The 15,913-nt window shown below is 45.6% G+C and overlaps 1 protein-coding gene across 2 annotated transcripts in view; it reads right to left on the bottom strand.

Annotated features, from left to right (window-relative positions):
• The window catches only part of PTPRU (protein tyrosine phosphatase receptor type U), a 104,670-nt gene that overhangs the window by 63,424 nt on the left and 25,333 nt on the right, over positions 1-15,913 (bottom strand). For both annotated transcript variants that reach the window (XM_069079287.1, XM_069079286.1), the window contains exons 2-8: positions 9,779-9,910; positions 3,685-3,956; positions 2,720-2,801; positions 2,440-2,555; positions 2,008-2,182; positions 1,441-1,734; positions 45-353 (exon numbers count right to left, since the gene is read on the bottom strand). In XM_069079287.1, coding sequence (XP_068935388.1) covers positions 45-353; positions 1,441-1,734; positions 2,008-2,182; positions 2,440-2,555; positions 2,720-2,801; positions 3,685-3,956; positions 9,779-9,910 — 1,380 coding nt within the window. The remainder of the gene's footprint in view (positions 1-44; positions 354-1,440; positions 1,735-2,007; positions 2,183-2,439; positions 2,556-2,719; positions 2,802-3,684; positions 3,957-9,778; positions 9,911-15,913) is intronic.

A 15,913-nucleotide genomic window follows, 5' to 3' on the forward strand; every position in this document is an offset into this window, starting at 1 on the left:
CCCTTCCCATAGGAGCAAGCCACTCAGAACCACAAGGGCCTTACCATCTTCATCCGTCTGGAAGATGACCTCCTTGCCCTCTTTCCTTCCCTCAGGGTTGGCCAGGATGAGCCGCACATGGATGTTCCTGTAGGGCAGCAGGTTTTTGATGGTGTAGCGGTTGGTACCCCGTTCCATCTTCACGCACTCCCGAAAAGTCTGGTTGTGGCTGCTGCCCACAGTGTAGCGGTAGCACAGGGACACGGTGTAGGTGTGGCAGCGGGTGACATTGTAGCCAAGGGGCTCCCACTGGAGAGTCAGCTGGCGAGATTGAATCTCAGAAAAGGCAAGCCCCTTGGGAGCTCTCATGGGCTCTGGGGGACAAAGATGAGGCCAAAGAACAGGAGGAAAAATGGGGAAGAAAACAGGGAGAAAGGGGTGAAAGAGAACTAATCAGTCAAAAGGAAATACAGGAAGGTACTGCCCTTGGAAGCTGAGAAAGTCAACCACCATGAGCACAGCACCACCCCAGGGTCAGATTAAGGTGGGGAAGGCCAGTCTGAATCACTTCAAAGGAATTCAATTTCTATCCTGTCTCATGGAGAAGACCCTCTCAAAGGCCATACCAGCTGAGCCCTGAGCTCTGCCAGGACCAGCTGAGCTGGGAAGGCTTCGGATACAATTCTGAGAACAATCACTGAGCAGTGACCTACCCAGCTGAGGGCAGTTGGTGCACATCACCAGAAACTTGGCCACCGGCAGATGTTGGGGGGAAAGGGATTGGCCCCAGCAACTTATGAAGAGCCTTTTCTAAGATAGGAAGTGGTAGCAATCTGTGTCAGGGAATGCCCACTCAGGAAATCATGGGTCTTTTGAAATATTAGGAAATATCTCATTAATTTCAAATACCTGCTAACAAAGTGTCAGCAAAGGGAGATCTCATAGGGATCCATTTTAAGGAATAAATAAGACTATTTATAATTAGCACATTAACTGTCTACAAGCAAAGAGGACTGCTGAAGTTCAGTATGGGTACAAATCTCTGCCACACTTCTCTTCCAAATCTAACTTGGATAAAACATGAATGCATTCTATACTTGGCGTTATTTTTCAGTGCGTATCTTTTTTTTCCCTTTTCAAAATGCTCTCACCTTCAAAACTCCATCTGTCTGCAAGGGTGACATATATTCAGGCCAGTAAGATACTTTAAAAGGCTTTTTCTCCTGAGTAGGTTAAGCATTCCCCCTGCAATTTTGTTGACCCCAAGAATCAACAGAGACAGTATAGCCCAACAGAAAGAACACTGGATGGAGTCACAATACTTGCGTTCAGATTTAACTTACTCCCTGTGAGACTTTGGGCAAACCCTTCAATATCTCCGGGCCTCATTTCCTCATCCACAAATGGCTTCTACCAGATCAGGCCCAGGATGCACCCTTCCCCCTTTCCAGCATCACTCACCTGCACATTTGGTCCTGCTGATGAGCGCAGGGCCAGGCTTTCCAGTGCCCCCTTCACCAGGCCGGGTGAGCAACACGCTGATCTCATACTCGGTGTCGGGGTCCAGGTGCCACAGCTTGTAGGTCTGCATGCTGACCGCGTGAACCTCTGCCCATGGGCCCCGCGACATGCGGTATTCGATCTCCTTGCGCACAATGGGGCCATCACCAATGATGGAGTTGGTGTTGAGCTGAATGATGAGGTAGGTGGAGCCAGCCCGGAGCAACTGGGGAGGTGCGATGGGTGTGGGGGGCTCTGGGGGACAGGAGGAAGTAGGCAGGAAAGGGCAGTGTGGCAGCCACCTCTTACCCTTGTCCAACACTCTAGAATCCCTAAGGGATCTAGGGGGGGCGCAGGTGGACGTAACCCAGAGAGGAACTAAGAAGATACCCTTTTACCCTGACTCCCTCCCCAATCACACACTGACCCTAGCCCACCCAGAGGCCACCCTCTAGGCCTGACTCTCTCAGATCCCTCAGTCTGACCTGGATCCCCCAGGTCTCTGATTCACCCCAGAAGTTCACTGACCCTTAACAATGAGCTCTGCAAAGTTGGAGACTCCTGCCCCCCGGGGGGCCTGGGACACACAGCGATAGAGGTCCTGTTCCCCCCGCCCAACTTCAGGCAGCAGGAACGTGGCCAGGAAGCGGCGGTGACTAATGTGCTTCACGGAGGCAGCAGGGACCATCAAACCACCCTGGCGCTAGGAAAGAAGGAGGGTAAGCCTGGAGATGACCCTGCCCACCCAGAGACCAAACCTAGAGCCTTGACCACCAGAAAAGAAGAGAATGTGGTAGGGGATCTGCCCACCAGGAAAGGGGAGAGTGGACAACCACTCTGGGAGGAGGAAGAACCCAAAGAACGTCTGCTGCTCTGCCCACCAAGGAGACAAAGAACTCTCAGCTGCCCTATGGTGAGGGCAGAGAGGTAAGGAGAAGGGTAACAAGGGAAGACTCTCACCTGCAACAGAAACTGCTCAGCCTCCGAGGCCCGCCCAGCTGCCATGCACTGGAAAGTGGCATTCTGGCCTGCATTGACCTCCACATCGCCCAGACGGGAGAAGTGAGGGGCCTTTGCTGGAGAGAGGGGACAGGGACACAAGGCATTGAAGATGGGGTATGTAGGTAGCATGGAGGAGCCAGGCTCCCCTCCATCACCCGGGGGCAGTCCCCTCTACATCCCACAGCAACAACATCTCCAAGGAATAATGGACAGCAGGGGGACTCCCTGGAAGACTCACCACATGGGTAGCTGAAGAGCAGAATGTCATCCAGGCCCATGTAGCCTCGACGGTCAGTGGAGATGATGGCCTCAAACAACACCTGGGGCAGAAGGGACCCAAACACCAAGCTCATAGTCTAGGCCTCTGCCCATCCCCAGAGTTAACTCTCCCCGTCCCCCAGCTCTACCATCAATCAATTAATCATCAGGCACTTAGTAAGCATCGTTCATGTGTCAAGCACAGCTCTAGGTGCTAGAGATACACCCCAAAGCCTTCAGTTCCTCCTCCAACCACTATAAGCAGCATAGGTTTTCCTTCATCCACTTGACGAATGCTTATGTGCATAGCTCTGTGCTGGGATTTGGAGGGTGGTAAATGCAGGTAAGTACTCCTTCCCTGAAGTAGCCTCCGTCCCAATCCTTCTCCTTCCACATCTACCCCAAATCCCTTCTGCCTGCCCTCCAACCCAGATGGACCTGGCCTGACACCACCCTGACTCCACCTAGAAGAAGGCCCACCAGCCCACCTTGGAAGCCAGCACTGAGCAGCCAACAGCATCTCCTCACCAAGGTCTGGTAAAACTTGGTGTTTAAAGGCCAAGGTCTTAGGACAGACCCTTTAGGGATGGTGACTGCCCCAAAGACCACAGAATCATAGATTTAGAGCTGCATTTGAAAGATGAGGCCCCACACCCAGAGCATTAGGACATTTGCCTGAGGTCACACAGGCAGTAGGTAGAAGAGTTGGGATTTGAACCCAGGTCCTTTGATTCCAAATTCAGGGATTTTTCTACCAAACTGCACTGAAGGTTGTAGTCCCATTCCTCAACCATAGACTCTACCCCTAATTCAGGACTAAGCATTCTCACCCAAGTCACACTGAGCCCCAACCTTGCCACAGATCACCCAAATCCTAGACACAGCCAAAGTCTTAACTCTGGTCACCGCTGGACCTCTCAGGCAGAGCAGCCATGGCCAGCTCACCTGGTACTCATTGGGCCAGAAGGTGCTGACCGCCAGCTCAGCCTGGTGCCACTGACGGCCATGAGAGCCAGACATGTTCCAGACGGCACTGCCCAAGGGGCCTCCATTGACACGCACGTAGACTCCCAGGGCCCCAGGGCTGTGCCCATCCCGGCTATACAGGAAGTAACTGAACTGTAAGCAGTGGGTGTCATTCTCACTCAGGCTCTGGAAGACCACGTGGGCCCGCTGCCCAGCAGCATGCTGGGAAGAGTTAACCATCAGGTACGAACCTAGAATGAGAAGAGGGGAGGGGGAAGAGGACTAAGTCAATAAACATAGTCAGCAAATATTTTAAAGCTCCCACTATGCACCAAACACGGTGTTAGGCACTGAGGAGCTGAGGAGGCTTCAGGGAGACAGGGACAGGGGGGCCACAGAGGAGAAACAGAGAGGGTCTGGAGGAAGCCAGGGAAGGAGTCGAGGGGAAATGCCGACAAGATGAGACAGAAACCAGAGGATTTCTGTATATTTTGGCAATAAACCATCGGCTCTTAGATTTAAACTGGGCAGGATCTGAGAGATCGCTAGTAATTATGTACAAGCCGGCATGTGTATTCCACCTTAAGGCTTACAAAGTGCCAGACAACATTCATGACCTCATCTGTTTTGGTCCTTACCGCCCTGTGAGATGGATGCTATTTTATCCCCATTTTATGAGCAAGGAAACTGAGGCTCAGAACTTTGTGACTTCTGACACAGATGGCAAGTCACTGAGGCAGGATCTGAAGCCAGACCTTTTGGACCCCAAGGCAGCCATCTATCCACAGCCCTGCCTACCTGGATCATGTGACAGATGAGAGAAATCGAGGCCCAGAGCTAGCCAAGGTCACACAGACTGTAAGTGGCAGGCCTGGAATCCAAACCTCAGTCTCTCTAGTCCCAATCAGCCACTTTTCCCCCTGCTCACAATCCAGCTATGTCTCCAACCACCTGCATCAGGTGATTTCTGCTCCAGCAAGGTCAGACTGAAGCAATTCTGCAGGGCTGTGAGCTGGGGGTCCTAGTTCTTCCAGGCCCTTCCTGGGGAGAGCCCAGAGATTCAGCCCCACCTGTCTGGGGTATGGCCCTTAGTGCTGAAATGGGATCAACAAGGGAGGCCCCAACTGGGCCCAGGAAAGGGGAAATGATCTGAGAGCCATAGCTCCTTGGAGTGAGGCCAGAGGGGAGCAGGAGGTGATTGGTGGCTGAGGAAGCCACCCAGGAGGGAAGAGGCGAGTGGCAAGGGGCCAGAAGTCAGAGCTATCCCAGTTGACTCCCGGGCTTGGAAGACATCCAACAAAAACTCATTTTCATCTCAGCCCCTGTACCTCCAGAGTTCAGGGCTCCCCTGAGACACCCCTGGAAGGGAATTTCATTCATCTCTCCAAGGCCAGGACTACAGAGTCAGGAGGGAAGTGGGCAGGGCTTAAAGATTTTTATTTTTTTTTAACAAATTTGTATTCTCTTTTTATATAGACTTCCTCTCTATCATCCTAGCCCCTAACCCAGAAACCAACCTATCCTTCTCCCCTTCTCTCTTCCTGCTCTTTTCTTCTCTATAACAGAGAAGCCCTTCCTGTCTCTGATTAATTAGAGTCCTAGGCTCTAGCCCTGGTGTCACCAAGGACCCCTTGCCTTTTCTTCCCATCCTGCTTTGATCCCCCCTGACTCTGGTCCCCAAAGCATTAGGGAACACAGACTCATGCTCTGCCTTCCTCTAGCTATTCTAGGGGGAGCAACTCATCTTCCCAACAGTCTAGAATTCAGGGGTGGGGAACCTGTGGCCTTGAGGCCACATGCGGCCCTCTAGGTCCTCAAATCCCTTTGACCCAATCCAAACTTCACAGAACAAATCCTCTTAATAAAAGGATCTAACCACTAGATATACCCTGGGGAGAGAGTATGGGCATCCCTAACCTCATCCGTAAAGAGGATGGGAGAGGAAGCAGAAAGGTGGGGTGTTAACAGGCTACCAGCGCCAGCCAAGACAGGCTCCAAGCTGGGAGGGGAAATGTGGCAGGAGCAGAAGGAAAGAGAAAAGGGAACTCCTGATAAAGAGATGAGAAAATGGTTCCCCCACTTCCTCGCCGAGTTGAGGAGCTATGAATGTTGAACATGCATATGCTGTCACACTCAGTTAATCGGTTGGTTAGTTTTACTGAAGTGCTTTATACACACACACACACACACACACACACACACACACTCACTACACCCTTTCTTTTCTATCCCTTGTTACAAGGGATGGTTCCTTCAGTAGGAGAGAGTAGGGAGGTTTATATTTGGAAATCATGGCAATGTGAAAACAAAAGATATCAAGAAAAAAAAATGTTAAATGGAAAAAAAGAGGGCCCAAATTATTTTCAGGAGGAAGAAAAGGCTGTCTAATCAGCCTCTAAGCCTCCACAATTGTGAGCTTCTGGGAAAAGGAGAAGGAGGGATAAGGAGGAGAGGGACAGAGAGAGAAAGCATTGCTGAAAGTTCTGAAATACAGCATGATAGAGCAGAAAAGATTCCCGGCCTAGGAATCAGAAGGCCTGGGTTCTATTCCCAAGCATGCCACTGACCATACTACATGACCCTAGGCAACTCAATTCCCCCCATCTGGGTCATCCATTTAAATGAGGAAATCAGACTAACTGCCCTCTGAGGGCATTTCCAGCTCTGAAGCTCTATGATGCTTTTTGACATGCCTGGAGAGACATCTGAGGCTTTCTGCACATAGTGAGCAGGTCTCTGGAATTCAACAGGGCACCAGAGTTTAAGGACCTTGATAAGCTGGAGGAAGCCAGAGGAGGGCAGCCAAGGTGGTGAAGGACCTTGAGGCTATGCCATATAAGGATCCGGTAGAGGAACTAGGAATATTTAGCCTGGAGAAGAGAAGGCTCAGGGTGAGCACAATATCTTTGTTCAGCTATCTAAAAGGCCAGCAGGTGGAAAGATTAGACTTGTTCTGTTTGGTTCTAGAGTAGAGAAACAATGGGTAAACAATGCCAAAAGGCCAGAGTTGGCTTGATGGCCAAAAAACTTTGCTCCCAATGAAAGCTGCCCCAAAGTGGATTGGGCTGCCCCAAGAAGAAGGATGGGAATGATTCCGCCTCCTTGCAGGTCTTCAGGCAGAGGCTGGATGACCATTTGTTAAATATTCTATCGTGGGGATTCTTTTCATCTATGGTTTGGACAAGATGGTCTCAGAGAAGGCTTAATGGCTCTAAATTCTGTGATTCTGTGATATGACCATAGCAGAGCAGTGATGGCTGAGCCCCAAACTTAGCCCTGGAGAGGTTGCTGAAGATTCTGTCTCAGAATGTGGAGAGAAGCCAACAGGACTGGTCATCATATGCCTTCTCCACCATGGCCATCGAAGTCTGATCAGACCTAGCCCTAAGTAGAAATTGGGGCTGAGTGACTCATCCTCTCAAGCCCAAAGGGCATCTGAAGGAAGAAACAGTGATGATAACTCTACCCTCCCCCTCAAAAAGTGGGGCGGGGGAGCCCATCCTGAGGTCAGGCACACAATCTATGAGATAGATAAACAAAGCATTTATTAATCACTTACTATGTGCCAAGAGCTGTGCTAAATGCTGGAGATGCAAATGTTAGCAAGCAAGACAGTCCCTGAGCTCAAAGAACTTGCATTCTAAGGGGAAGATAACACATAAGGGTTATGAGTCCAAGCACTAGATAGGAGGGAGCAGGGATCAGAGTTTGAGCAGAAAATGCTGTATGTTAGGGAACTATAGAAGGGAGGAGAATCCTCAGGGAGTGGGAACTGGGAGGCCCAAAAAAGAGAAAAAGCAGGAGAGAGAGAAGGAGTAAGAACGGCCACTGATGGATGTGTTCGTGGGCTTATGGACAGCTTGAAGGCAATGAGGGAAGAGGAGGAGAGGTGTGAGAAAAACCGTGGCCCCGATCTTCATGGGACAAGGAAGCAGTAAACAATGAAGGGGACAGTGGATACTGAGCTGGAGAGGACCATAAAGGTCACCCAGTCCAAATTCCTCATGAATTAGATGAAGAAGCAGAAGTTCGGAGAAATAGTCATTTGCCTAATGTCACACAGGGAGTGAATATGTCTCCCATTGCAATGCTCTTTCCATCACACCACAATGACCTGCCTGCTAGGAAAGGTCCATGGAAGGGCAAAGGGACGAAATGGAGAAGGCTCACAGTGGGGCAGGAAAGAAGCAGGATTAGGCAAGGTCCACAGCAGAGCATTGGGGGCGGGATGGGGGCAAGCAGGGAAAGATCCAAAAAGGCTCCCACAGTGGAGAAACAAAGTAAGCTTATTCTGGGGCAGAGAAAGGAGGAGATTAGGAGGGGATCACTGTGGGATAGGAAGGAGGATTAGAGAAGGTTCAGTGCAGGACAGGAAAGAGGATCAGAGAAAAGGAGATGGAGCAAGTTATGGGGAATCTGGGAAACTTCACTGTGGGACAGGAAAGGAAGAGGGTCAGGGAGAGCTCACTGAAGGCAAGTGTAATGGGAGGCATTCTACCCACAGGCAAATATCCTCTTCCAGGGAGGCCACGTGGGATTTCTCAGGGGCTGGCTTCTGACCATATACTGGGTTCAGTTCCATAATTTGCTGCTGATCCAGAACTCTGAGTATGCTAAGGGGCTGCACTGGGCCTTAGCCCTTTCTCCTCCTTCCATTTTGTCTAGGCAAGCTGGTGCCTTTTATGTCTTCATGACTGGTACAGGGCCTTGTGAAAACTCAAGAGGCCTAGAAGCCTTTTGGTCATAGTGGCAACATCTACCACTGGTAAAGTGACAGAAACAGCATCCTTCTGGAGCAATGTCTGTCAGCAAGGGGAAAGTATTCATGCTGGAAAGCTTGACCACCACCAAGAGAGAGCGTCTAAGCAGCACAGGGAGTAAGATGGCACCAGGGCAGGGGTTGGCATCAGACAATGTAACATGGCTGAATGTTGACTCCCAGCTAACTGCACTGGCAGTAATAAGCAAGCCACACAGTTCTGTTCTGGTCATTCTGTAATGCATGCCAAGATTCTCCTTTGCTTATCATGGCTTCCTTTAAATAGGAACAAATCTCCTGTATCGTACTGGATTCATGTTTGTACATTGAGCACCTCCTTTATTTTGAACCTCTTGGAGGAAACTTTAGGCTAGACCCAAAATAGAATTGTGCCCAGATTAGCCAGGGTAAGAGGTGATAAGGCAATGAATGTGAGAGTGGTGAATACAGTTTCCTGAGGAGGAAGTCAGGCTCCCCTAGCAATAAACCTGATACTATACAACTACGTGTTTATGTTACAAGGGCAGATATCCCAAGCCTTTATGGGTCTCAGTAGTGGTTGTATCTAACTTCTATGTTAGATAAGAAAGGAAGGGGGTCAGGGAAGGTTCAGTGTTGGGAGGAAGTAAGAGAAGTAAGCTCACTACAGGGCAGGAAAGAGGGGAGAACAGAAAATGGTTCACCTCAGTTCTGGGAAATAATCAAACTTCTGGATCTCAATTTTGAATTATGTGAGAAAAGTGACTAAACCACCTACACTCTTTGACTGAGTAATGCGCCCCCCCCCATATATGCCTCATGAAAGTCAAAGAAAGGAAAAAAGTTCTCATATATACCAAAATATTCATAACAGAACTTTTTAGGGGAGCAAAGAGCTGAAAACAAAGTGGTTGTCCACTGATTGGGCTGAACCAAGCGTGGCACATGAATGTAATAATTCTGAGAAACATGAAAAGATTTGTATGAACTAGTACAAAAAAATAAGCAGAATCATGAGAACAATGTACACAATGATAAAATGTAAATGAGGAATATACCAAAAGGAATCATACTGTGAATAATAGAAAAACCAGTAAAGATCCTAGTGAAGAGACAACAAAAGATAAATCTTCTCCCATGGCAGAGAGATGAAAGACAAACAGGAGAGACGCTGTAGACATTGTCAGACAAGGTTTTTGTATGAGATGTTTTTGCTTCATTGTTTTCCTTTGTCACAGAGAAAGGTTCAACCTGGAGGTGGGGGTGAGACATAACTGACGTAAAGACAAGGTATCAATAAAGCATATTTTTAAAGAAAGGGAGAAAAAGACTCACCGTGAGGCAGGTCTGGTGGGAACCGGGGGCCAGCGTCATTGCGCACTCGCTCCCACTGGAAATCATCATACTGGGCCTGACTATATTCACATGGTGCCACTGGGTCTCCATCCTCATCGAAAGAACAGCCAGCTGTGGGAACAGGAAAGCTATTTTATCTCAAATCCATCCTGGGGTCACTCTCCAATTTACTGTTAGGACAAATTACTAGATTACTCCAAGGTAATTCCTACATCACCTCCCACTTCTAGAAAATCATATGAGACATCAAATTGAGGAAAGGGGCATTGAAGGAGGGGACGTTAAAGAAAAGGCTGGGGACAGGATCTGGGCTGCTGTATTGGAGTCCTCACCCCTGGACTAAAACCGCAGAACATCTTGTGTTTCCTAATTCAGGAGCCAATCCACCCACGGTGTATAATCTGATATGGACATGCACACACACTCAACACATACCACACACATAACTAGAGAGAAATCTGCGTGTTTGAGGCTATTTAGAGAACTATAGGAGGGAAGCATCAAAATGTTTGCATCACTTATGTGTTTTAGCACAATAGCATTGAATCATGCTCTTTCAGAGCTGGAAGGTATGAAAGAGTTAGAAGGTTTCAGAGATGACCTAGTCAGTCCAGCCAAAACCTGCAAGAAATCTCTCCAACAAATTTCATTGATTCATTCAATTCAAGAAACATTTGTTGAGAACCTAAGAGTGCTAGGCATTGTTCTAGATGCTAAGGATACCAAGAGAAAAGAACAAAATTATCCTTGCCCTTAAGGAGCTTACATTGTAGGAGCAAGATTGAAAGGTATAGAAATAAGCAAATGCAAAAAAAATAAAGAAAGAAGGAAAGAAAGGAAGGAAGGAAGGAAGGAAGGAAGGAAGGAAGGAAGGAAGGAAGGAAGGAAGGAAGGAAAGAAGGAAGGAAGGAAGGAAGGAAGGAAGGAAGGAAGGAAGGAAAGAAGGAAGGAAGGAAGAGGGTGCAGTGAGTAAAGCACACGCCCCGGAGTCAGGAGGACCTGAGTCCGGTTCCGACCTCAGACACTTAACACCCACACACAAAAAAAAACTAGCTGTGTAACCTTTGGCAAGTTACTTAACCCCAATTGCCCTCCAAGAAAAAAAAATAAAGCAAAAAAAAAAGAAATAAGCAAATGCAAAATAAAGTCATGCAATGTAATTTCATAAGGAAGAACACACTAATCACCAGTGGAATTGGGAAAGACCTCATGCAAAAGATGGCACCTATAATATGGAAGGAAGGAAGGAACAAAGGAAGGAATGAAGAACTAGAAATTTACAAGGTGGAGGTGAGAAGAAAGTACATTCATTCCTGGGGCGGCTAGGTGGTGTAGTGAATAGAGCACCAGCCCTGAAGTCAGGAGGACCTGAGTTCAAATCCAACCTCAGACACTTAACACTTACTACCCATGTGACCTTGGGCAAGTCACTTAATCCCAATTGCCCTCCAAAAAGAAAAAAAAGTGTATTCCATGCATGGGAGATCACCTATGCAAAGGCACAGAGGTGGGAGATAACATTTCATTATAGGAAATAAGTAACTGGGCAGTTTGGCTAGAATGCAGAGTATATGAAGAGGAGTAATATGAAATAAGATTTTTTTCTGATATTAACATACACAAAATGACTGGTTGCCAATGTGGAGGTCATTTCTGAATCAGTTCTCTATATAAAGCCAGATCAATGACTTGTTCATTCAAGATCAGTACCAATTAGAAGAAAGTATAAAAATGAGAAGCTATGGAGCATAACTGAAGCAACTCCAGTCTGCTCTAATTCATCAAGCTGTTGATCCCCCAACATGGGAAATGGATTAACAGACATGGACACAGATTACTGCCATTTCCTAAAAAGTTAATCATCACTCATGCTGAATGAGGGGAGCAGAACCAGGAGAACATTGTACACATTGTATCTGTGATGACTGACTTTGATAGACTGGGCTCTTCTCAGCAATGCAAGGTTCTAAGACAACTCCAAAGGACTCATAATGGAAAAGGTTCTCCACATCCAGAGAAAGAATTATGGGGTCTGAATGCAAATTGAAGCAAACTATTTGCTCTCTTTTGTTTTATTTCTTCTTTCTCTTGGTTCATTCTATTGGTTATAATTCTTTTTTTTTTTAAAGCAATCGGGGTTAAGTAACTTGCTCAAGGTTACACGGCCAGGTATTTCTGGGTGTGGTGCTGAGTATCTGAGCCCAGATTTGATCCCCAGGTCATCCCGACACTGGAGCCCGTGCTCTTACTCACTGAGCCACCTGGCCGCCCCTAAGCAACTGGGGTTAAGTAACTTGCTCAAGGTTACACGGTCAGGTGTTTCTGGGTGGGTGCTAAGTGTCTGAGCCCGGATTCGATCCCCAGGTCATCCCGACACTGGAGCCAGTGCTCTTACTCGCTGTGCTACCTGGCTGCCCCCCATTGGTTATAATTCTTCTTTACAACTTGACTATTATGAAAATATGCTTAATGTAAGGGTATGTGTAGAACCTATATTTGATCACATGACATCTTGGGGGGGAAGTGAGGGAGGGAGAGAAAATTTGGAACCCAAAAACTTGTGGAACTGAATGCTCTAAACTAAAAATGAATAAATTTAAAAGGAATAAAAGAGTTAATCATCACAATATGGATTGGGATGCAGCAGACCAATATGGAGACCAAAAGAGCCTCCAAAACCCTCATCAAGAAAGATACTTGATCACCTGCATGATATTTGACAGCCAAGGATGACCCTGTTTTAGAATAACAACTTCTTTTGTAAAAATCTTATTTAAAAAAAAGCATAGAAAGGACTATAAACAGTCTTGCTGCATTAAACAGTGAAAAGCAGTGGAAGAAGGAAAAACACATTTCCAGAAAGGTGAGAGGGGCCCAAATAAGATAGCTCACACTGAAGACATTTAAGTATGAAACTGGATGAAGAGCAATGAACAGATCAAAGAAAGGCTAAGATCTGTAAAAATAAATGTCCATACCAAATTCTTTTTCTCTATCAATGACAGTGGCGCTATATCACCTTTGTATTCTAACATCATAGTCTCTATTATTCTGCACAAAGCAGTAAAAATGGCATGGGGGAGGGAGGGAATCATCGACCTTATTCTTAACAAAAAAAAAAAAAGTCAAGTGAGACAACATTGATAATCACTAATCTACACACCTGGTTTCCCATCTATAAAAAAATCCTTATGAGAATATTCTATAAATAATCTACATGCACATCAAGGGCATGTGATGAAGATAAAAGAAGGGAACAGGAAGGCTTTTGCAAATGTTATTCAACAACAGACCAAATCCTTCTAGTCACACAAGTGATTAAAAGGTACAAGTAGTACAAGATGCTCCTGTGCTTACTGTTCATTCATTGACTACTGAAAAGAACTGTACTTGGTAGCACAAAGACCACCTTAAAAACTCTCTTATAACAAGGTATCTTCCATGTAAAAGTCCAAATCATGCAAGATTCCTTCAAAGATCTAACAGAAATAACTTCATTCAATGACATTCTGGTTATGAATATCAAACAAGGCATGACATTGCTTCAGGCATTGGTCTCTGTGTTGCAGAACAAGGTGCCAGCCTGCATTGGTAGAGGTAGTTTCTTCACCAGAAGTTCTTTACACCAAAAAAATTACACTTCCAGACAAATGGGGGGGGGAGCAAATAAATGAGACATATGCTCACCAAAGCATCTGTCCTTGTCATGGAGGATGTCCCAGATGCTGTTGTTTACAGATGACACTGTACTGATTACATCAAGCCCCACAACATTCAGTATTTCCTAATAAAGCCTATCACTGAAAAGAGTTTTACCCTACAATCCACACTGGGAAAACCAAGTGGATAGAGGATCAATAATGCAGACTATTGACATGCTATCAGATGGACGTCCCGTAGAACTGGACCATCCATACATAAATCTTATACAGACACTGAAGATGCACAATGAGGTGGGTCCAAAGTTGATTAGGAGGAGGAAACTAGGCTAGATTTACCTTGTGAAATTGTGTAGTGTTTTTAAAGACTCACAAGGTCCTTCTGGAAACAAACCTATCAGTATTCTTCTATTGATGCTATCTGTCTGTGAGTCATGGAACACAGTCTCTGAAAATTTAACCTTGGAGATCATCTAAATGGCAATGGAAAGATACCTAGGGAATCTCACATAATCAATGAAGTACTGCTCAAGTGAATTAATATAAAGAATATCATCAGAGAGATGCATCATAAGAAAAGGGAGTAGACCAGCAAGAGTAAGGCATAACCAATGGGAAAAAAACATAATGTCAAGATCTCCAAGAACCTGAGAAGAAGGTGAAAGTGCTCACCAGTTTATGATTTGCATGATTGGAGTTAAGTACACATATCAATGCCAGAGATTCAAGCCAGGTTCTTAACTGTTGGGATCTTTTTTGGATCCTTACCTGTTATACAATGTCTTAATTATACTTTCCTAATTCTCATCATCTGTAAATTTGATAAGCATGCCATTTATCCCATAATCCAAATCACTGATGAAAATGTTAAACAGCAAAATACCAAGGACCCTGAAATGCTCCACCAGAGATCTCCCTACAGGTTGACAGGCAAACCATTAATGGCTACTATTTGCATGAAGCCCATCATTATAGGCCCAATTATGAATATGCAAAATTATATAATCAATTTTGTTATTTATATTATATATTATATATTTATTACTTACAAATTGTATAATCATCTAACTCAATTTTATCTATATTTCCTACAAGAATATCGTGAGAGACTTCATCAAATCCTTTGTTTAAAGTCTATATGTGTGTATACACATGTATGTGTATGCATGCATATATATGTATGTGTGTATACACACATAAACACACATTATATATATATATATATATAAAGAGGTCATTCTTTGTGATCACCACCTTCTTTCCTATAGATTCACTAGCTACCCCTTTAATAATAGATTCTAGGAAATTTTACCAAGAATCAGATTCATTGGTCAATGGTTTGCAGACTGCATTCTCTTCCCTTTTTGGAAAATCAGGACACTTTTGCCCTTCTCCAGTTTTGTTAGACCTCTTCAATTCATTATAACCTTTCAAGTATTACTACTGGGAAAGTAATGGGATGGAGGGGAAAAAACATTTTTGTTCATTGAAAAATAATTTAATTTTTTTAAAATATTAAGACTTGTACAAATCACAGATTTGACTTGAGAGTGACTCAATAACCACAGCCACTAGTTTTGTCAATGAATCAATCAATGAGCATTTGTCAAGCACTTCCTGTGTGCCAGGCACTGTGCTAAATGATGAGACAAAGAAAGTTTAAAAAGATAACGTCTTAGGAAGTTCTCATACTAATGGAAGATACAACATGCTAGTAACTGTGTTTCTGATCAGTCATTTTTGACTCTTCGTGACCCTATTTGGGGTTACCTTGGCAGAGATGCTGGAATGGTTTGCCATTTTCTTCTCCAGCTCATTTTACAGATGAGGAAACTGAGGCAAACAGGGTTAAGTGACTTGCCAGGGTCACACAGATAGTGTCTGAAATCAGATTTGAACTCAGGAAGATGAGTCTTCCTGATTCCAAGCCCAGTGTTCTATCCACTGCACCACCCAGCTGTCCCTGCCTAATAACTATGTATATACAAGTTAAATACAGTGCAAATGGGATGTAATCTTAAAGTGAAGGCACTAGCAATGAGGAGGAGTGAAAAAGACCTCTTGCCAAAAGGAGCCTTGAGATGAGTCTTAAAGGAAGACAGAAGTGAGAAGGAGCCAGCAATCCATGCCTTGGGGTGGTGTGGGCTACGGGTATCTAAAAGGCATGAAGGAAGGCAATGGCATGCCATGTGTGAAGAACAACAAAAAGGCCAGTGGTGCTAGATCATAAGAGTACGTGGAAGAGGAGCAACTAGGAGGCACAGTGGAGAGAGCACCAGCCCTGGAATCAAGAGGAGCTGAGTTCAAATCCAGCCTCAGATACTTACAAACTGTGTGATTCTGGGCAAGTCACTTAATTCCAACTGCCACCTAAAAGGAGGGTATGTGGGAGAAAATGCTACGGAAGACTGGGAAGGTAGGAAAGGGATGTCGTCAGACCTATGCTTATCACCTT

Source organism: Petaurus breviceps, unplaced genomic scaffold (genome assembly GCF_028583685.1).
Source record: "Petaurus breviceps papuanus isolate PSGF00001 unplaced genomic scaffold, PetGlider_PUasm1.0 91041, whole genome shotgun sequence".
Lineage (NCBI taxonomy): Eukaryota > Metazoa > Chordata > Mammalia > Diprotodontia > Petauridae > Petaurus > Petaurus breviceps.